The sequence below is a fragment of the Melozone crissalis genome, unplaced genomic scaffold, assembly GCF_028551555.1.
Source record: "Melozone crissalis strain CALT ecotype California unplaced genomic scaffold, PUWL_Pcris_2 ptg000045l_1, whole genome shotgun sequence".
Taxonomy (NCBI): Eukaryota; Metazoa; Chordata; class Aves; order Passeriformes; family Passerellidae; genus Melozone; species Melozone crissalis.
In genome coordinates this window covers 3,912,830-3,935,656 of record NW_026535823.1, presented here as the reverse complement: position 1 = coordinate 3,935,656, position 22,827 = coordinate 3,912,830, and the positions used below count along the sequence as shown (strand labels likewise).

General features: G+C 46.5%; 1 protein-coding gene across 1 annotated transcript; it reads left to right on the top strand.

Moving 5' to 3' along the window:
* Nucleotides 1-4,769: 4,769 nt before the first annotated feature.
* GORAB (golgin, RAB6 interacting) lies at nucleotides 4,770-13,995 on the top strand. Its single transcript, XM_054286173.1, has 5 exons — nucleotides 4,770-4,854; nucleotides 5,924-6,275; nucleotides 7,643-7,744; nucleotides 9,396-9,536; nucleotides 12,367-13,995. Exons 1-5 carry the CDS (start codon nucleotides 4,791-4,793, stop codon nucleotides 12,815-12,817), a joined length of 1,110 nt encoding a protein of 369 aa, XP_054142148.1. The 5' UTR covers nucleotides 4,770-4,790; the 3' UTR covers nucleotides 12,818-13,995.
* Nucleotides 13,996-22,827: the final 8,832 nt, after the last annotated feature.

Genomic DNA, 22,827 nt, shown 5'->3' with positions numbered 1-22,827 from the left:
GGCATGAAAACACAGGGTGGGAGCCTGAAAAGCTGAGATGTTTTGAGGCTCAGTTTCAAAGCAAACACATCACTGTAATGAGAAGTGTCCTGCAAAAACAGCCAGCTCTGCACGGGATGCAGAGAGGAGCAGGTTCAGCCCTGCAGTCCCTGTGGGACCATCTCCCCCCCTTTGGCTGCTGACAGCCCAGGGTACCCTTGGGAAGTTTGCCTTTTCCCTACAAAATGTCTACAGACCCACAAATCAAGAGATGTTGAAAAACTTTGGTTTATCTTGTGTAAAAACCAGGGAGTTTTATGACACATTTTTTTTCCACTCAGGAGCTCTTTAGATAAGTGGATTTTGGTTTTCCTCTATGAAATTCTTACAAACCAAAAGATTGCCTTGGTCCCAGAAATGACAGTGCTGACTTAATCCCACTTACCAGGCAGTTAAGGGAACAGAAACTGAGGAGAAGGAATAATGCTGTACTTTTTAATTCAGTCTTCTGCTAAGAAATTAAATTGTTCATCTCAGGCTTTGAAGCCTGAGACGGTCCAGCAGAAAATCAACAAAATAAATATTCATGGATCTCAAAAGTGATTTTAAAGGACAAATTAAATCCTGAGTTATTATCGAAACAAAAGACTTGCTCCTTGCTCACATAGTGCCTTATCTGGAGATGGTGGTTCTTCCTAAGCCAGCCTGTGTTATTATCTGGGAAAGGATGGGGTAATATTGACATGGATATGGTTTAATAGATTTTTTTTTTTGTCAGAAAAAGGGCTAAATTGATTTAGGAATTTTTGGCTCTGTTATTTTCAGGATGTTTTTTTCCCTAGGTCTCTTGAATTGCATGCCAGAATCCTTGGAAGCTCATGACAGGATCTGAAATGCAAGCAGAAAGGAAACTCTTCTTCCTTATTCAAGCTTTTCCCTGTCTCACATCAGGCTCAAACTTTTACTGGGAAAATGTTGCTTTGTGTGTTTCTGTGGCAGCATGCAGAGCAGTGCAAAAACAAACTTTAAAATATACATCTAACTCAGGGAGCCCTTTGACAGAAGATCTGATCTGCCTCCTAAAAACCCCACAAGTTTTCAGTATGAACCAATGCAAATTGATGTTATGCCCTGGTACAAATTGCTCCTGTCCTGGGTTGAAATGTCATCTGAGGTCTGACCCTGAGCCCTGACCTGGGCAGCCCAATTGCCAGCCCATGATGACATTTCCACGTTGATTTGGGAGCTGCACAAGAAAAGATGTTTTTGTGATCTGTTGGTGCTGGCTGCTCCTGCTCAGCAGACTCCAGGGCAATTAGGCCAAGAGAAAACGGATGCAGCAGTCGTGGAGGTCTCCAGGTCTGCTCGTGAGAGAGCAGCTCTTGAAGCACAGAAAGATTCAGGACTCAAATCCTTGAAGCACAGAAAGATTCAGGACTCAAATCCAGCCCCAGATGTAAGAGGAAAAGGTTTGTGGGGATATCTAACCTGGGGAAAAGGTTTCTATTTTCTCCTCCAGCCTTTGCCTGGAGGAGAAACATTCATTGCTAAGTGGCAAATGTTCACTGCCCTGTTCTGCTTGCAGGATTTTAATCAGCCAGAGAACATGGCCAGCCTCTGTTTTCTGAGCCTGCTGTTGGTAAATGCTCCATGAAATGACTTCCCAATTGTTCCTGGAGCAAGCTGGCCCAATGGCTGGCAATTAAACCCTGGGCTGATGGAAACTGTTAGCAGGGATTGCTGCCTCGCCCATAGCGTCACAGTTAACAACTCCAAACTCTTTTTACTTTTTCCATAAAACACGTGGGAGCTTTGTGCCTGGAATATCTGCAGCAATAAAGTGGATATGGTGCTTTGCTTTTGTTTGTGGTGCTAAAAGTTGCAAGAAGAAAGAACAGCTGAGGTTCAGGATGAGATCTGGTGTTTGTACTTGGTGAAGCACATTCAGTTGATATATCTGGGTTTGGTACTGCCCATTGCTGTGATTTAGACACCAGATTGAAACTCATGATTCTTATACAGTCATCTCAAAGGGAATTAGGTGCCTACACCTTGTTGTAAGCCAACACTGTTCCATTGTAAAATTCAAGCTGACACCTGGTTCTGCCATCTGGACTCCCTGGAGTTTGAGAGTGTTTCAGTCAGGGTTGGGTTATGGTTAAACTGTAACGTACTGACTTTTAGTGATTGGAGAACAGTAACATGAATATGGTAATTATAGCAGTTATGACAGGCTACAGATAATAGTTAAGGTATAGATTGGTTCTACTGTATTAAGATGGTCAGCAGAGAAAAGTCTATAATGCATTGTAACCTAAAGAAAAGTCTATAATGCATTATAACCAAAAGAAAAGTATAAAATGCATTGTAACTTAAACTAAGGGTGTCCAGGGCTGCCTGCAGCTGGAGCTGACAGCTGTGGGCACAGCTCTGTCACTCACCACCCTGTCCTGCTGTAACCTCTTGGATGTAATAAACTGCATTTTGGAGAGCCCCTGCAGTCCAGCATCCCTCATTCAGGCTCTTACAATCAGCTCATTGTGATTTCAGCTCTCAGCTTGCTAGGTGCTGCAGGGAGAGAGAGGAGAAGGCTGTGTGAGGTTCCACAGTGATGTCTTCATTGAATCTCCTGTGAAGGTTCCCAGGGCCAGCTCTTCCACCAGAACCAGGCTAAAACAGCCCTTTATATAGGTTACAGGGGTTTTGGAAATTGTGCAATAGCCAGGGTTAAAGAAAAGTGACTTACAGTCTTACAGAGAGATAAGCAGAGGTCTGAAGGTGGAAGAGAGGGGCTTCTAAGGTCCAGCCACCATGACTTGGCATTTCCTATCTTAGGAAAGATAGGAAGTCTTGACCACCAGGGGAGGCTTGCAAGCTCTGGGCCTGCTACACCCCAAGGCACTCAAATCCCATCAGAAGCATTTACAGCCAGCTCAGGGAGCATTCCCTCCAAGCAGTGTTTATGGGACACGTTAGTCACGGGAGCTGCTGGAAGCGCAGAGTCCTGCACAGCCCTGGAGGAGCCCTGGATCTGCTCAGGGAGGCAGCAGGCCTTGGGAGCTTGACTAATCCCTCCCAGACTGGAGCTGAAAACATCCCTGTTCATGCCCATTATGCGTTGTTTAAGGCTCCAGGCTCCTGGGATGCTGCAGCCAAGCCAGGGGCTCATGCCCTTGTACTGTGTCCCAGTGGGAGGTGAACTCATCCATAGCCACAGGAGTTTGGGAGAGGCAGGAAAATTCTTCTTTTCATGGATACTGAGGGGTAATGCTGGAAGTTGTGGGGTCTTTTCAGTTCATACCTGAGGGTGAAAGTGAGTGTGTGTGCTCTTGTGCACAATGGTCAAAGCAGATTGTGAGGAAAATCAATCCATAAACACCAGAGGTTTATGTCCTAAAGGAGACAGAGGAGTCCTTTTTGACTTTATTTTATTATGGGCCATTCCCCTGGGATCTCTCAAATTTTTGGAGGACACAGACTCCTTTTTATCCCAATTTCCCAGCTGCATTTCCCTTCTCTCTTTCCCCATTTCTGAGAGAGGTTCAGACTTCCCAAAACACCTGATAGCAAAGATTCCCCTCTAATGTACAACCTTCCCTTTTCATTTTTAATTCTTATGGAATTTAGGGGGTTTTCCCCATTGGCTGAGGTACTTGAGAGGTTCTGACTTCCCAAAACACCTAATACCAAAGATTTCCCTCCAATGTATAACCCTCCCTTTTAATTTTTAATTCTTACGGAATTTAGGGGTTTCCCCATAGTTTCTTTCATCTTTCAATGTCTAATTTCATTTATCAGCAACCCTAAAGTTTATTTGTAAAAGCAAATATCTTTTTCCATTCATCAATCAGTGGAATCCTTCCCATTGTTTCTTTTATTTCCCAGCAGACCCACAGCTGGTTTGTAAAGACAAATCCACTATTCCTCTCGAAATCTTAAAAAACACCAGTATGGGCAAAATTGTATTTTTCCCTGATGGCCTCCCAGTGCTTATAGAAAATGAGGGAGAGTGATTTTTTAAATGGGCAGATTGTGATGGGACAAGAGGGAATGGTTTTAAACTAAAAGAGGAGAGATTGAGTTTAGATATTACAAAGTTCTTCCCTGTGAGGGGGTGAAGCACTGGCACAGGCTGCCCAGAGAAGCTGTGGTTGCCCCATCCCTGGAAATGTTCAAGATCAGCTTGGACAGGGCTTGGAGCAGCCTGGTCTAGTGGAAGATGTCCTTGCCCATCACAGGGGTTTGCAACTGCTTGAACTTTAAATCCCTTTAATCCCTTCCAACCCAAAGCATCCAGGGCTTCCCTGATTTCCTCACACTGTGATTTCCTCAGTGTTGTCACTGTAACTTAGTAGACACGCTGGAGCAGGATCTCACCTGCTTACAACTACTTAATTACGAATCATAAATTGCATGGGGGTAGGCGTGTTGTTCCCTGAAGTTTGTTTGCTTTTTCAGGGAGCGACAGCCCCTCTCCATTTCACCCTCATTAGCCGGGACCCACTGAGCCCTGCTCCCTCACAGACTGGACTGGATAAGCTCAGAAATCTTTTCCAAGCTAAGAGACTCTGTGATTCTTTAGGGCACTGAGTTCTCAGGAGCCGCGGACGTGCCCGCTATGGCAGCTTTTCCCTCTCCCTCTCTCCCCCCCCGTGCCGCCATCTTGCCCACCCCGCCCCGCCGCCGCGGCGCCGCGAGGCCCCCTCAGGCCGGGCTGTCCGCGGCGTTCGCCTGCGGCGGCGTTGCGGCGGTGCCGGGGCAGCGACGGGGCCTGAGGAGCAGGAGGAGGAAGAGGAGGAGGAGGGAGAGCCATGGCTGAGGCCTGGGCCGGCTTCTCGCAGGAGGAGCTGCGGCGGCTGCGGGGGCAGCGCCCAGGTACGCACCGCACCGCGCCGGGAGCGCCCGGGGACTGGGGGACAGCGGGGCGCGGAGGAAGAGCCCGGGTGTCGGCACCGCGTTAGCCCCCGCAGCTGCACCTGCCTCCCATTGCCCCTCAGCGTCCCATCTCCGCAGCCCCTCCAGCTGCATCTCTGTGCTCCCCTCAGCCCCTCCAGCCGCATCTCTGTGCTCCCCTCAGCCCCTCCATCCACACCTCTATCCCTCCCCTCAGCCCCTCCATCCACACCTCTATCCCTCCCCTCAGCCCCTCCATCCACACCTCTAACCCTTCCCTCAGCCCCTCCATCTACACCTCTATCCCTCCCCTCAGCCCCTCCATCCACATCTCTATCCCTCCCCTCAGCCCCTCCATCCCCACCTTATTATGGTTTTTGGTTGCCCAGACAGCTCTGGTAGAGCCCGTCTTTGATGAAGCCCTTCTGCTGTGAAAAAATGCATGTATTTTATGATTGGCTTTTCGCAAATATTCAAATGAATATTATATGTGTTGTGTTAGAAAGTTATGCTGTATTAATTCTCTTAAGTACTGTGGTAAATATAGTTTTAGGTTATAGCAAAATGTTAAAATAGAAACTGTGCTATGTAGGATACTTTTTGAAAGAAAGGACTCACACTGAGATAGCAGCCACAGGACACCTGAATCTGTCAGAGAAAGAGAATTTATTGCTCCATTATCAGGAGAAATGAACTTCCCACCTCACTCGGGCAGGATGACACCATTAGGATTCAGAGGAAGAAGCTGACACTGACCAGACAGAATCCTGTGTTTGAATGGAATTTATACATCATGTATGAGGTGTATGAATATGCAACAGGCTGTTGTTTTTAAGGGTTAATCCTCTGTTAACGTGGGTCCTTTTTTGGGCTTATTTTGCCCAGAAAGAGGTGCCCAGACTGTAACTCTTTGTTTCTGTTGTCTCGTATTGTCCTAATCCAAATTGTCCAAATTATTGTTACTCTAATTATATTACTATTTTTATAACTATTAAACTTTTAAAATTTTGGCGTTTTCCACCATACTGACATTTGTTTTCAACCCTGACAGATCTGTACGAGCCCTCACCCCACCCCCAGCAGCAGCAGCAGCCGCCTCGCCCCCAGGCCGTGCCCAAGACTCGGCAGCAATTGCAGCGGGAAAAAGCGCTGCAGCAGCAGAGCCAGAGGCTGGGGCTGCAGGGAGGAGCAGCCTCTGTCACCCCGGGGCAGCTGCTCTCTGCTCCACAAGCCAGAGCCGGTGACCCCCAGCAGCCCGGGGCGGCTCCTGGGGGCGAGAGGCAGAGGGACAGCCGGGAGCAGCAGGAGGGAGGGACAGCGGCAGAGTCGTGTAATGGCAGGGACAGCGGCCAGCCCTGCCCTGCAAAGCCCGGCAGCCACGTCGAGAGAAAGAAAGTGGAATTGTTAGTAAGTCGGTGAAATCAAGGGGTGGGGTTTGTTGCTCTCTGTGGATTCGTTCTTTGGTTGTGAGTCAACTTTTGTGTGTCTGACTGGAAGCTCTGGGAGATCAAATAATTCCATTTTCTACCAGGCAGCATCTCTGTGGGGAAGCCCCAGTGCCTTCTCTGAAATGCTAAACTCAGAAGGATGCAGGAGGTTGTGTTTTGCAGAGATGGGCCTGGAGAGGCTGCTGAGATCATCACCTGCCTGCACGCCCTGCACCAGGGCAGCAGCACTTGGAGAGCTCAGATTGCTCCTCACCAGTAGGACTGGCTGTTCCTCTCATTTTTGTGGTGGGAAAAACACAGGCACTGCTTGTCTGGGGAAAAAGCAGCTGGAGCTTTGCTGAGGATTTTTTCACACTGCTGAAAGCAAATGGCATTTAGGTGCAGCAGTCACCTCCTGAATCTGCTGGATTCTTCTCAGCCTGGATGCTTGAATTTAAATCTCACTAAAAGTATTTCTGTATGTGAGGTCTTAGGAATGGGGGGATGAGGACAAATCTGAAGAGATGTGCAGAAATGTTTGTTAACAGCTGAGCTATTTGGGTATTTTTAAGTTCAATCTCCTTGAGTGAGGGCATGAAGAACATAGTGGGGTGGAAAGCAGCAAACAGTTCTTTGTTTCTCCTAAATCCTGCCACAAGTTGTGCCCCCTCACTGACACCTGGCCTTCCATCTCTGGGATGGTTTTATTTCTGAGGAGATGTAGCCTAGGAAATGGAAACTGTATCAGTCTTTCACTGGTGGCAAAAACAAATTCTTGTTCTTCTCTGCTGCTTGTTTTCATTATAACTCCTACCAACCTTTCATTTGTGTCCATTTAATTATTTGGGAGCTGTACTGTAAAGCAGACCTGGGAAAGAATCTTTTTTTGGGAATTTTATGGGAATTAGAATTATTGAGAATTTTTAGAAATATTAAGAATTTTTATGGGAAGAAACATTTCCAAAAAAGAGGCTGTGTTGGCAGACTGAACAGATGGTGACAGCACCCAGTAAGAAACTTGAAACTGCTTCTACCTGATAGGGAAGCACATCCTTTCCATGAAAAATTTTGGAAAAGTGCTCCATGCAACTTATTTGGTTATGCAGATTTTAGTTCTGATCAGCAGATTTGATCTGGAAATGTTTTGTTGATCTGATGATTCTTCTTTCCTCAGAACCAAAACCTGTTTATTGTTCCTTCGACTTTTTAAAGAGCTTGCTCCAGAATATGTGAATATGTGATGGTGAATATTTGTGTTGCAGTGTGGGCAGCAGGGAGAGAAATGAACTTCCTGGGAGAGAAATGAACTTTCTGTTGATTTTGATGTTCTTGTCCATGAGCAGGCAGGAGAAATCCCGGTGGGAGATCCTCCAGCAGGAGCAGAGGCTGATAGAAGAGAAGAACAAACGCAAGAAGGCACTGCTGGCCAGAGCCATTGCTGAGAGGTGGGGCTGGGCTGACTCTGCATGTGCAACCAGTTGCATATTTGAATTGAATCTCACTTTTTCCTCTCCTCTGTGCTCTGTGAGCAGCTGTGATGGACGTTTCCCTTGGGTGACAAGTGCTGGCTAAGAAGTTGTCACTAAGCTTTTCACACCTGCCAAGCTGCAGCTCTGTGCACAGATGATTACACAACTGGAGGATTAGCTGAAGTCCTTAAATTTGTTAGTGAGGTCATGTTTGGAAGGTTGGGATGCTCAGATGCTTGTCCATGCTCTGGTCCTGATCTATTTTTGCTGGATATAAGGGAAGTTTATTTGATTTGTAACCTGTGAGAAGAAGCTGTTTCTGTTTGGACTTCTGGTCATTAGTGTGTGAAAATGTTAAAAAAAGGAGATGACCAGCTGTAAGAAGTGTTTTACCACTGGGTGACTAGAAATTATAAAATTGCACATATTCTCACAGTGGTTAGCTCCTGCTCTTCAGGGGACCAGGCTTTATGGCACTGAGGTAGTTTGAGAGTCCAAGGAAGGCAAAGTTTGTAGGGAAGGATGTTGGAACAGCTGGTAACACTGGATCAGGGACACTGATGTGAAGTTTTCAGGCTTGCAGTGCTCTCCCAGGCATGTGTTATGTTCTGCCCATCAGAGCCCTTGTGTAGCACAGGTGAACAAAGGAAAATTTCATTTTCCTTTGCCAGGCAGGGATAAAACACCAGCACCTTTATTCTGAGTCACTGCAGGGCATCAAACATGGGTGCGGCCACCAGGTTTGCTTCTGCAAACAAAGCAGGAGTTACTTGTGTCACTCAGGGGCCTTCCTCAGGCTCCCAGCAATACCACAGGCTGTCTGTTTCCCTCCACCTGCATCAGCTGGTCAAATGAGAGATGCTGGCCCTGCCTGCACACCCAGCCTTGCTTTCAGGACCTGCCCTGGGTGTAAGCAGTGGCTGAGAAGCACCATTTTGCTGGTGGTGATGAATGATGGCAAAGTGAGGTGGTGTAAAAGCTTGTGGAAAGTCACTTGGCTGGCTTGGGAGTGAAATCCATCAAAGCTTGTTGCCCTTAGTAACATTTCATTTTCAAGACTTAGGAATGAATGGCCTGCTTGAAAAAGGTTACAGAAGGTTTGATTGAAATCCTTTGTGTTTAATGTAAAACTTTCCATTCACTTCATTGGGGTTTGGCTGGGCCTTTTGGGAATAATTTTACAAAATGGAAATCAAGCTTAGGTTAGGTGACTTTTTGGCCCCTGCTAACTGGGCTCCTTTGAAAGGGGATATTTGCAGGGCTAAAAACCCTTCCCCCTCTCACTTCCCCCCAAGCCATTTCCTGTTTCCTTACACTGAGAACTACTTAGATACAGCAGCTTCTTGTGTGTTTCCACAGTGAAGAAACACAATCCATTTTGGGCACTTTGATTATAGTCATTACATAATTTTGCCCTGGTCCTTTAATAGCAGGCATTTTAGATCCCTGTGGATGCTAAAAAAGATCAAAAGCCCTATACCATAAAGGAGAAACCTTCTCAATAGGTCCTACAGAGGTCACTTGCTCTGCAAGTGAAATGGGGCCCAGTATGTCAAGAAGAGAGGCTTGAAAAGGAAATTAAAACAACAACAACAACCAGAAAAAAAAAATCATCTTCCTTTTGCAGATCCAAAAGAACCCAGGCTGAAACAGTGAAGCTGAAGAGGATTCAGAAGGAGCTGCAGGCCCTGGATGAGATGGTGTCTGCCGACATCGGCATCCTGAGGAACCGCATCGACCAGGCCAGCCTGGAGTACTCCCATGCACGGTGAGTGCAGCCTGGGAGGGGAAAATGCTGCTTCCTCCACTGGAGCACTCATGAAGTCCTGTCACTGTGATAACCTGTAGCTGGAACAGTCACAGTCTGGGGGTTTTCAGATCTGGAAGTAAAAAGTATGCTTTTTATTTCCTAATTTTTCCCCTGGAATCTGGGAACTGAAGCAGGTTTTCTGACTGGAGACTGCTGTCACAAGACACGGGTCCTGCTTTAAGTGTGCAGTTGTCCAAAAGCCCTGCTTTATTGTTTCAAGGTTGTTTGCTTTATCTCAGGGGGAAAGAGGTTTTTCTTGAAAAGTCCTGAAATGAAAATCCTGTCCAGGGAAATTTGCTTGTTCATGACAGCTCTGGTCCTGCTGGAATCAATGGGACCAATTAAGCTTAAAACATATAATCCTGCTGAAGCATTTTTGCAACTAGGACCAAAAATTGAAGGAAGAGAGAAGCTTTTAACCCTTCACAATGTGCCTTTAATCACTGTGGGTGTGCTGAGTTCCTTAAAGGCAAGAAATGAATGGGAGCACCCCATTAGCTGTGGGTAAACCACAACATCAGTAGATAAACAGCAGCATGTTTGTGCAGCCAGTTCATAAAGCAGAAACGTTCACCCGTGGTTTTGGGTTCACCATTCAATGTGCTAAATGCTCATTTCTCCTTCTGACTTCTGCCATACCATCCTGACCACAGGCCAATAAAGCTGGTAATTAGTCTTGAAAAAAATGGCAGTGGTAGCTAAAATAATTAAGATGTCTTTGGTGTAATTATAATTTGAAATGTCTAAGATTAACTGTAGTTAGCGTAGCTGATTGCATGTGAGCCAGAATTTCATGTCCTCAAGAGGAAAAACATTTCAATGGATTTTAGGTTTCATCTGGTTTCTAAAAACATTAAATGCTCCTGAAATCTTCTTACCCAAGTTTTGTAATAATATATCTATTTGAAATGCTTACTGGCTAAAGAGCACAAGCAGCCCTTGACATTAGGAAAGCAGTTTTTAATGACAATAGCAAAAGGAGATGCTAGTAGGACAAATAGGTAAACTTCACCAAAATCTTAATGACTTTCATTAATTTAGTAGGTGTTTTCTTGAGGGAGGGATTTGGCAATGTGAGGTAGATACTTCCAGTGTTGTAGTTCTTATAAGCCAAAGCAAATTTACTTTTAAGTGGAGTCTTTTTAAAGCAATTTCTTATTATTTGCCTGTTGTTCTAGGGCTAAAACACAAAGCACTTCAGTGTATTAAAAAGTGTAATATTAAATAGTCCTGAGCACATACCTAGTTAGCACCATTTGACAATTGCTGTGGAATAGAACTTTTGTAAATATAATGTGACTAATAGGTGGGAATTCAGCCCAGAGGTTTATTTGTGCAGATGTTTCCAGCACAGCATTGGTTTTGCCACTTCAGGTATCTGACCCAGAGAAATCTTGACTTTCTTGAGGGGGAAACATAAGCGGGCATCTTCTGTCCACTGCAGACATTGCCTTTACAGCTGGGTAAAAGTTATTATATAAAAGAAGATACTTGGGAAGGCTTTTCTGTATCTTATTTATTTCTGTGTCACTAAGTGAAGGACCTCTCCCATCTTTCTGCTGCTTTGTTTAAGCAGATACTGGAATCTGATCTTATAAAAGAGCTGGATTCTTTATTCAACCACCTTACTAATACTAGTTTTGTGAGTGTTCTGTGAGGCTGCAAAAGCCTTTGTGTGTTCCCTTCCCTGATGAGCAAAATTGCATCTATCTTTTAATTAAAGTTAATACACAGGTTCACTGAGGTAGTGAAAGATGCATCATTAATGTGGACACCAGCCATTAAAGTGCTAGAAATTCTCTGTTAACTCAGTAAATACTTCAAATATTCCCTTTTTGATGTGTCTGTCATGACAGGGAGTGCAAATTGGCAGGAGGCGAGTGTCAGGACAGATGCTTGCAGTAAAATTATACATCTGTGCTGATGTCACGTGCTGTGTCAGTCTGTGCTGCCCCTGATTTTCTGGACATGGCTATGGGTGGCCAGAAAAGCACATGATCCAGATGTCAACGTGCTCCATGGAGCATCTGTATCTGTAGGGGTGGCTGGGTTAGAAAAACACCCAACTGCTCTGGGGTGTTTCAGTTCATTAGAAGTGTGAAAACACTGCCATTTCTGGTGGGTTCTTTCTGCTGCCAGTGATGCATCTCTTCAAACAGCAGTAAAAAGGGGTGTTTGAGATGCAACCTGAGCAAGTTAACTCTGGGAACACACAACAGAGCCCGCAGTGCCCAGAGAAGTTTTGATCAACTCACTCTTATTTTCTTCCCTCTTGCTAATGTGGCAGCATGTCACAAACAGCTGGCACAATGCACTGCACAGCACGTTGCATTCCAGGGCTTCTCAAAGTACCTGTGCCTGTGTCAGAGTGTGAGGTGTAGTGAGAATGAACCCTCCAGTGAGAATGAACCCTCCAGAAATGCTGCTGTGTCAGTGTGAGGTGCAGTTGGAATGAACCCTCCAGAAATGCTGCTGTGTGTCACAGAGTGAGGTGCAGTTGGAATGAACCCTCCAGAAATGCTGCTGCTGTGTCAGAGTGTGAGGTGCAGTGAGAATGAACCCTCCAGAAATGCTGCTGCTGTGTCAGTGTGAGCTGCAGTGAGAATGAACCCTCCAGAAATGCTGCTGCTGTGTCAGTGTGAGGTGCAGTGAGAATGAACCCTCCAGAAATGCTGCTGCTGTGTCAGAGTGTGAGGTGCAGTGAGAATGAACCCTCCAGAAATGCTGCTGCTGTGTCAGTGTGAGCTGCAGTGAGAATGAACCCTCCAGAAGTGTGCTGCTTTTGCAGGAAGCGCTACGACAAGGCCGAGTCCGAGTACGTGGCGGCCAAGCTGGAGCTGCAGCACAAGACAGAGCTGAAGGAGCACCTGACAGAGCACCTGTGCACCATCATCCAGCAGAACGAGCTGCGCAAGGCCAGGAAGCTGCAGGAGCTGATGCAGCAGCTGGACGTGCAGGCAGATGAGGAGAACCTGGAGCTGGAGATCGAGGTGGAGCAGATGCTGCAGCAGCAGGAGGCAGAAGCAGGGAGACAATCCAGCCAAGCTGGGACAGCCCAGGAGAAGCCTGCTGCCAGTGGTGTGGGGCAGGAGAGCCAGCAGGCTGGCCATGCTGCTGCTTCTCCTGCAGTTTCTGAACAATCTCAAAACCCCAGGACCAAATCCCTCTCCAGCATGGACAGCCAAACTCAGGCAGTAAATGTGACTTCAGGAAACTCCCCAGCTTGTTCTGCCACATGACTGCTGGGTGCAGATAAGCCAGTGGTTGTGGATGAGGTACTCTGCAGGCTTGTGGCTGTGTGTTGTATCTGGGCTTCAGCAATGCACTTCATTTCTCTTTTTATTGTTTCCAAATTTTAAAGGCTCTCTTCTTCCCACAAGACCCATTTGGGGTTCATCATCTGTCATCATTCAGGTGTATGTTCATGGTCTGCTGCCCAGCTCTTCATGGGCTTTTGTACCTTCCTGAATCAGGACACTTGGAAGTGAGCAGTAGGGTTTGTCCAAATGTTTTCAGCTTTTTGATACTCCAGGATGCCTGTTCTGAGCAAGAGAAAGATACCTGGGTTTCCTTCAGAGCACATTCTGACAACTGCAATAGGATGTTTGTCTTCCTCTGTGTCCATAAGGGATTAGTTTGCAATGGTTTCTCTGCTGTCAAACCCAAGTGCTTACATTAATTGCCTTCCTAGGGGTTACTCTTTCCTGATTTAAGGGAAATTTGCATATTGAGGCAGTTGTAATACCTCATATTTATCACTTCCTTTAAGACAGTGCTGAATCATGAAGCTGTACATTGATAACACTATTAGCTATGAAATCACAGCTGCTAGGGCTTAACAAAAAGGATGGGTTACAGTTTAAGACATTGCAGAATGTAGAAGTAGAAACACACGAAAGAGTGTGTTACATTTAAAGCTGTTCCATTGCAGAGATTTTTCTCTGTTGTAGTTGCCTCAAAGTGCCAATAATTTGCCAATAATTCATTTTGTAATGAATAATCCCCACAGTATATTGGAAATAAACCTATTTTTGTAGAACATTTAATGCATTTTCCTGCCTGAAGAGCAGGTTAGTACCCCAAAGAAGTTCAGCTGATTTGCTCTATTGCTCTTGAAAGGCTTTAAAAAGCTATTCCAGGTGGAGACAGCCTCAGGAATTAAAAGAGAACATAGGAAAATCTCCCATAGACTGGTTGCAGCTGCAAATTCTGCACTCACAGTTAACCTCTGGATACCAGGGAAGTGTGGGAATGGTTCCTGGAATACCTGAATGTGCTGGGTGTGAGTTTATGAATGAGTTGCTGAATGACACCACTGAGTCTATAAATGGGACAGTGATTGTCTCTATGGCTTGAACAGTGGAAAAACATGTCACTACATTTCAGTTTTATCCTATTAATAAATCAGTGCATCTTGTGTGCAGTGTGTTTACTTTCAGTTGTGATATCTGAGCCCAGTACAGGGATCCAAGCCTGATTTTCCACAGGAGATGACAAATGGTAGAATCAGATCCGTCCTTTGGCAACTTTCCGCTGGGCGAAAATAAAACCTCAGAAAAGGCTGTTCCAAAATATGGAAATGCATGAAGTAAAGACATGGCAGGATACAGCTTGGCAGGAATCTTTTCAACTAACTGGCTCAGGGCAACAGTGGAAAATCTCTCCTGGTGCCTTCCATACTCAGGAGAAAGTGGGATAAATACATCTCCTACAGCAGCCACTCATAATTTGGGCTAAGTGGAGTTAGAATCTAACTCCAAAGTAGTATTAGAAATACATATGAAGCCTTGCTCTGTTGCTGGTACACTGCATTCCCTGTGATTTTGCTGGAAAACCTGACCTAAAAGCAGAGATTTGATGGTATTGTGAAAAAATTTAAAATTACTTCCTTTGCTGTGTCTGCTGTTGCAGGACACCTTGTAGCGACCTGCTGCTGGTTTTCAGAATGGGATACCAGTAAGTGCAGCAATAATTTAATTGTACCATTCCTGTTTCCATCCTCTGCAGCTGTCCCCAGTTGTTCCTCAAGAGATTCAAAGGCCTGGAGGATAGGTCTGTTCCTCATTACAGTTGTGTTGAGCGCATCAGGGACACACAGAAAAGCTTCTGACAGAAGAGTTGAATTGCAAATGGTATTTACAGAAATCACACAGACACCATTTTGCATATAATTTATGGTTCTCTGCTAGGCTAAAATGTGGTTAGAATATTTCCACACCTTCTTGTCACAGGTAAGATTATTGTTCAAACTCTGAAAATGGTGTTCCAAAAAATTCCAAGTCCAGAGATTGTTTGACAACTCCTTGAGGTTATGAGTTTCCTAAAAGGGGATAAGTTTATATGCAACAAAACTCTTTAAAGGGTGAAACATTCTTGTATACCATTCTGATAGTGCTGTTTCTGCCTGAGAGGGAAGATGCTGTTAAATTCAGCAGTTTCTGTTCTCTTACAAGTCTCCAGTTGAAGTTGTGGCCAGTTCTCTTTGTCTTATATTTCTGAGCCTGCAAAGTGAAGTGGACTGGCTGGAAGCCACATGGAACAACCACATGGAGTAACAATAGCTGCTCTTGCTGGGCAGGGAGCTGAAGGGTTAATTTGTTTGATCTCAGCTGTGAAGCCTTTCTCTGACGTGTGATATAAACCACTACCACGGTGTCAGTTCCACTTTGGAAGTTCACAAATGTTTTGATGGGTGCCAGTGTGCCGGTTTAAAATTCCCCCTGTGCCGGAGCCAGGGAGTCCAGCCCTAATTGTAACAACATGTGTGCTGGTCAGAAATGCCAGGAGATGATTTGGGGTTGTTTTTTTCTTGTTTCTCCTTGAAGGAAAAAGAACTGTTGGAATTGAGGCTCTTCAAGCAAATCCATGTCTACCTTTGTGGCAGCTGATGTCACAATGTTTGTCCTGCTGCCCCAGGTGTGCCCTGAGGGCAGGTGTGCTGTCCACTTTTGTGTCTCTTCAGAAGAATGGAAAGCTCAGCACAGCTCAGGAATGAGTGGGCAGATTTTTAGTGAGCACCTCTGGCACAGGTAGAGGTTAAAGTCTGAGTGTGAAGTGGGCTGGGGTTGGACACCCATGGCAGGGAAAATGGAGATGTGTGATATCTGAGTAACGCTGCAGGGCTTGGCACAGAGCACTCTGCTCTGGCAACGTGGCCATTCCTGTGTTGGATCACCACATCGCCATTATGGGAAGGACTGGGAAACACCAATGTTCACCACTGAGAAAGTTACAAAGCACGGTATAATTATCCATGTTGCATTTTGGCCAGGATGTCAGGATTAGCACTCCCTCCTCTGTCAAGAAATGTTTAAATGAGCACAGATGGTCATGACTCAGCCTGGGGTTCCCATGGATGTGTAGAGCATGGTGTAAAACACTTGGACAAGCCCCAATCTGATTGTGTGTCCAGCCAGATGAAACTGGGCTCCCCAGAGCTTTGAGCACAGGGGAGCTTTGTGGGGAGGGACTCAGGTTCTCCATCAGCCATTTTTCTTCCTAATACCTTCTGTGATGCAGTGGAGTCTTCCTTTGGGCCTGGATCCCATCTGACCTGAATGAGGAAAAACTAGTAAGAGAGAAATGCAGAGGCTGGCCTAATGGTTGGGGTACTCTGTTACCTGATCAGCTGCATTAGGAACATGCTAGAGGGGGATGCTCATGGCAGCTTAACCTCTGGGGAAGTTCTGGAGCCCAAGAAAGGGGCAGAGCACTGTTGATTTCCTTCCTTCCTCCCTTCCTTCCTTCCTCCCTCCCTCCCTCCCTGTATTTTCTGCTTAGGACAGTGGGACCTCAACATTTACTCTTCCTAACTCCCTTCTGTCAAGGTTCAAGTTGGGATTAAACACCCACACCTGAGGCCTGGAACTTCACCAGCTGCACCTTGTGTGGGATCTTGGAGCATCTGCATGTCCCGGACCAAGGTTCTGTGTCACAGTGTCTTGGGTACCTGTGCTCCTGCTGCGTACAAGGCTTCATGCAGTTGCTGAGAGAGCTCTAAAATTGTTCTGCAGGTCTGATCCATCCCAGAAATGCTATGTCCAGCATTTATATGGTGTTATATCACAATCCCTTTCCTAACCCCATGGATATCAGCAGGTGTGGCATGTAATGGACAAAGGGTTTTGCCAGTGGCAGTGCAAACAGGGGGCAGGGACGTGGGCTGGTATTATAGAAACCACATGCCTGTTAAGTGCCCTATTCAGGCTGGTCTGCATGGTCCCATTAAAGCCAGTGCTGGCTGCTTTGATGGGGCACAAGACTGGTTTCCTTCATGGTTTCCTTCATGGTTTGCCTGATTTATGTCCCAGCAGAGAACTTGGACTTCAGTGGGGAAAGACCAAGTAACAAGAGAAGCGAGCCAAGCCTCACCCCCTCGGCATGATAGGACATCAGATCCTTCAAATCCCTGCCTTTGGCAGCCTGTTAGTTACAGGATTTAAATCATGCCTCTTAAGGCTCAGGTAGAGACACTAAAAAGCCTGGGCCTTTCTGAATTAGGGCCTGGATTGTGTAGTTAGGGTCATTTTCTCAATTAGCTAAACATAAATCAGTCTAACGAGGCACTTGGGAGCACTGGGCAGCTTTAGTACCTTGTCTCTCCTGCCTCTGTCCTTACCACTCCCACCTGCTTGTTTGGCTGATCAGGCAGTGATTTTATTTTTCCATGCTGCCAGTGCTGAGCAGTGGGTTTTGATGTCTGAGCTGGTTTTCACACCTGGCACATGAGTGCAGGAGGGGAGAACTGGGAGAAATTGCTCTTAGGCAAGAAAGTAAAACACTTCTTATGAGTGGCAGGGATTCAACAGTCCCAGCACTCCAAGCCACACCATCCTTCAGGGGCTGGGAATGGTGTCCTATTGAATAGGCAGTGCTGGGTGGTGACAGGAGGGCAGGGATGTGATATCTGGGACTGGAAAGCACACATGACTCCTTTCCCAGGAGCCTTTTCCTTGGCTCTGCCCTGTGCTGTTTTCTGGAGACTGATGGAAATTTGGGATGGGATGGGTTGCCCTGTACCCAGTTGAGCCCAGTGCTTTGGTGGAGCCTTGGGATCCATCTCTGCAGGCAACAAGAGAAAAGCTTGGAGGTTCCTCACAGCAAAGAATGAAACCCATTGCAGGATTTGTGATGCCATTGAGGTGGATAAAAACCATCCCAAGGGAAAGCTGCAGGGTTGGGATATCCCTTCAGTCCCTTACATTGCTCAGAACTGGGGAGGATGTGGCAGAGTGAAGGAACAGTGTCACTTCACCCAGACCATGCATAGGCCCTCCCTCAGTCAGCTTGCAAGGGCTGGAGCCAAGTAAGACAAAAACACCCCCCAAAAAAAAAGCTTTGTGGGTAATAAAAGTGAAACATGAGTCACAAATAAATCCCTGAGTGATGGGCCTTTTTAACTTTGCCAGACAAGGTTTCTTTACTCTAGCAGTTGGTAAGGGCTGGTGATATATCTGAGCATGATTAATTGATGTGATCCTCTCATGTCCATGTTACCAGGGCTGAATCCCACCCTTCAAATGTCTGCCTGACATTTCTCTCTGCAGTAATTGGTCTTTGTTCTGGTTTTCTGGTGTTTCCTGGTTATGCAGAGCCAAATTGAGCCCTAAATCTCAGCCTGGGAAAGCATTGCTCTGAACTTGCTGTGCCTTGGGAGCCCTCAAATACTGTGCTGGGTTTGTAATGGAACAGCTGCAGACAAAGAGATGCAGCAGCAGCAGCTCTAAATGCACAATTTCTGACCTTGTGTTGCTCCTGCATTAGTCCCTAAGTGTCCTGAAGGAGACCCCACTGAGTTATTTCACCTCCACAGCTTCCTCCTTCATGGAGCCAGTAAAGGAGGAGTAGAGCAAAGCACAGGGTCACTCCATGGACTATGGAGTGGTTCTCCTACTGGTGCCTGGGTGGTGATGGATACTGGGTGAGGCTGTGGCTGCTCTGCACTCCTAAATCCAGCAACAACGCAAACAGGAGCCCTTCAGCTGCCTGCCGTGCAGCTAAAGGGCAGCTGACCTCCTTGGCCACTGCTTCCCCAGGACCACTGAGTCCCCTGGAGAAATGAAAGGATGGAGAGCCCTGGGAGCCATTGCTAGGCAGCTAAATGGCAGCTGACCTTCTTGGCCACTGCCTCCACGTGCACCACTGTGTTCCTAGGAGCAGTGAAGAGATGGAGAGCTCTGGGAGTAATTTCTAGGCAACAGGCACCAGCAACTCCCTGCTGTTGTGGCTCCTTCACAGGTAGGAGCTGGTATGCTGCAGATGTTGTCTCAGCAAGCTGTCTTACTTTGCTCCCTTCCTTTTTCCATGTGGGAGGGAAGCCCTTTGTACTTCACTGCCCCAGGAGGTCATGAGCCATCAGCCCATCAGGGATACCTCTCTAGAGGTGTTTGTGGGCTGCATTTAAGAGTCCCAAAGTGGCTGTCCCCTGGATTGTTAGCTTGGGCAACAAACCCCTGGCAGAGCCGTGCTGTGAGCCCCTGCCAACATCTCTGCTGAGTACACTCACTGCCTTGGGCACATGAGCTGGGTACAGCTCTGCCTTTGCAGGCTTAGCTCACTTTCCCCATTCCAGTGTGGACAGACACTGTCCCCTGTCCCAAGGAGGGGTTAATCCAATTCAGACATCATTTTCTTCAAAGTTTCCCAGTTTGCATCTGGAGTAGGTTTCTGAGCATCACCCCAAACCCGCATCACGTCCTAAATAGTTCTGTAGCTGTTTAGGTGATGACTCCGGTTGCTGAGGGTGCATTTTTCATTGTCTGTCGTGCTGATGGTCTCCTAGAGGTTGTGTCTCTGGCTTGGCTGTCGTGTGAGCTGCAGCTGCTCCCACATTTTGGGGGTTTGCTCCATGGAGAAGATGATTCTCTTTGGCGTGAGGATGTGCTCATGAAGAACCAGGTCCATTCCAGGGTTTTGCTGACGTGCTTCTCTGAGCCTCCAAGAAGAACATCCTGCAGCTATTTTAAAAAGTCATGCCTCGTTCTCTGCAGGATTTTCTTCTTGCTTCCAGATCTCTTTTCCCCCCATCTGCTAAAATGCCAGTTGTTTTCTTTTCTTCATTCCTCAAATCAAAATATTTAGCAGTGGACTTTTCTCCATGACATCCCACTGCATCCTGCATCCCTTAACTACTGTGGAGTGTTCATCAGTCTCACTGACATTAACCAGTTCTGCAGGAAAGCAGCACTGCCAAGCAGGCAGGCTCCACTCCTGGACAGTATCTGGTACTGTCAGTGACAGTCCCCCTGTGAGTCTCTCAGGGATGATGCTTTTGCTGGCACAACTTGAGAAGCTGTTGGAAAATACTTTCCTTGCAAGTTGCACTTGGGCCCTCATGGTGCTCCTTCTGGCCTCAACATTAACAAAGCTCTATCTGCTTTTCAGAGAAGGGAGTCACCATTTGCTATTCAAGGACTACTCAGTCTCCTCTGCCCCAGCTGCCTGCCACACTGGAGCCTTTCCTTACTTCCACCCTTCCAAGCCACTGGTTTTCTTTTCTCCCTCAGTTTTTCCAACAGTTTCCCCTTCTACTTCCAGCAGCTGCCAAGAAACTTCATGCACTCATCTGTCCTCCAGGCCAGGCAAACAACCAGGGCTCCCCAGAGCCACCAGGAGATGGGTGAGCACAGAGTGGTACTGGAGATGCTTTAATTCATAGAACTAAAACTCACAGCCAGTTCCCACATCCCTGCTGTTCTTCCCACTTCTCCCAGGCTTTGGGGGTATCCATGCTCACCCTAAACACTCAGAAATCATTGCTTTCACCTGTCTAGCGTCTGAAACCCCAGAGTTGGTGACAAATCACAACCCAGCTGGGCATTCCTGGGGAGAGCCAGGAGCAGATTTCCTGGTGGAGGCATTTGGGATGGCTGCTGTCCTCACACACATCAAAGGTGTGAATGGCTTTTATCGAGAGGCAGTAAAACTAATCCAAAGCCCACTTTAATGTGTTTGCCACATATTTGAAAGGGAACAGATTTCAGAAATGCTTTCAAGAGTTTTAAAAATTCTTCGGGACCTGTGTCTTAGAGCTCTTTCCACTCTGGAAACCTGATGCTTTTGTTTCTGGGATCCCAGATGTTCTGGATTCATGACTGAGGGAAGACTGAGAACTAAAACTATTTCTAAACCTCTTCTGAAATATGGGCACAAATAGTTTGGCATTTTTTCCTAGCTCTAAACCCCTGTTAAACTCAGGTGTTTGGGTTTTTTTTTAACCCAGGCCATGCTTACAGTAAATACCACCTCCTCAGTCAGCAAGAGAGACATCTTCCCATTCAGTTGTCAAAACCCCCTCATTTCCACCTCACTAAGCCTGCAAGACCTTGGCCTTTTGACCTGCTGGGGTGCTTGCCCCTAATCTGGAGCTTTAGGCCGTTCCTGTTCTGCTGCAACAAATCGACCTTTAGTGTTTAAAACAGGAGCAAATCCTTGGCAAGATCAGAGGAACTGTAGTCTTTCTCATTTTCTTTCTTTTTTTTCCCTTTTTTTTTTTCCTGCAGGAGAGTTTAAACATCGCTGCTTTCATTTGGAAAGGGCGAGTGACTTTCCCATGCCGTAATAGCCAGCAAGTGTTGAGAGAATGTGGTTACATAAAACCATATTTTTAATACAACCGACAGACTGTCTTGAGAGCTAAGTGTTTTTTGACAGTTTTTATGCACCTGTTAATTCAAAGCTCTTAACATGTGCCAGTTAAAAAGAGCCAGGCACTAAAACATCCACCCTGTGGACGGCCAGGGCTCAGCTGCACACCAGAGCACAGGGAATCCATGCAAGGGAGAAACTTGCATGGAAACACAGCCCCAGCTGGTACAGAGCTGGTGCAACTCTGAGCTTTGCTTTCCCTGTCCTGCTTGGCCTCAAAGATTCCTGCTTCTGCTTTGGACCTGAAGAACAGCTGACATTTCTTTGGGTTTCTTCTGTTTGCTTTTCTCAGCTATGTCAGGAAGGAAAGATGCCAAACTTCCTGTCAGGGACACGTCCTTAAAAGACAATACTGACAGTACTTCCCCTCTGCTGAATTTGTGCCTCCTTGTTTTCCTAAAGTGGGGTGGTTTTGGTGACCAGGTAGAGCCCAGATGGAAACCTGCTGCACTGTCTCCTCCAGTGTGTCTGCTCAGGTGTCACCTCCACTCTGTGCTCAGGTGTCTCTTCAGACAGAAAGGAAGTTCTCCTCCTCCTCTCCCCCTCTTCTCTAATATCTTCCTTCCTCTTCACCCCTTCAATTTTACAAACTTTCAATGTATAGATTTTCTCAGGGTCATTTTAAACCCCTCACAGCCAGGTCTTCCCTCTTCCTTCTGTGATTTTCTCCCCATACTCTTTCTGCTCCCATCACAGCTCCCCAGTTTGAGGGTTTGGGTTAGGTTTAGGTTTAGGGTTAGATTTAGGGTTAGGTATAGGGTTTAGGTTAGGGTTAGGGTTAGGTTTAGGGTTAGGGTTAGATGTAGGTTTAGGGTTAGGGTTAGATGTAGGGTTAGGGCTAGGGTTAGGATCTGGCTCTGCACTCTGTGGATCACCCAATGGCCTCATCCCTGTGGAGCAAAGCTTGAAAACTCAGCACCATCTGACATAAAGCCTCAAAAAAGCCCAGAAGGCAGATAAAAACAAGCAAGCCTGAGAATTTTAAATACTTGCAGATGCTGGCACGATCCTTTCTGTGGTAGAAGTGACCAGCTACCTCTAAAATGAGTGGCCACTCATTTTTTGTGCCAGTGACTGTGCATTTGGGACGGATTTCTGTGTAAGGAAGGGTTAGGATTCCTTCTGTGGAAATTTAGTCAAGCTTAATCAAGCCTTCAGCTGATAATTAGAGTGCCTTGAGGAGATGGGGCTGTGGCAGCACTGGACCTTCCCTTTATCTCAAGGCCAAGAGGCATGAGGAGAGTCTCTGGTGTTAAGCCCAAAGCTTAACAAAGCAAACATCAATAGTCCTTCTCTGCTGAGCTCTCTGCAGGCTGCACTGACAGATTTGGCTCATGGTGAATAACCTGCCAGAACACAATTGCTGTCCCTGAATGCTGCACATGAGCTTGAACTGACAGGAGGGTTCTCCAGGCAGGGAACACAAGGACAATAGATGGGGCTAGGATTCCACCTCAGTCACACTCAGGCTGTTCATTGCAAAATCACCTGGCAGGACAAATCTGCTCCATGTCAGGTGTGTGCACGCTGCTCTTTGTCTTGAATTAGCTAGAACATGGTATATAATGTCTTTATTGGCTTTGCATTGGACACTGACTGCAGG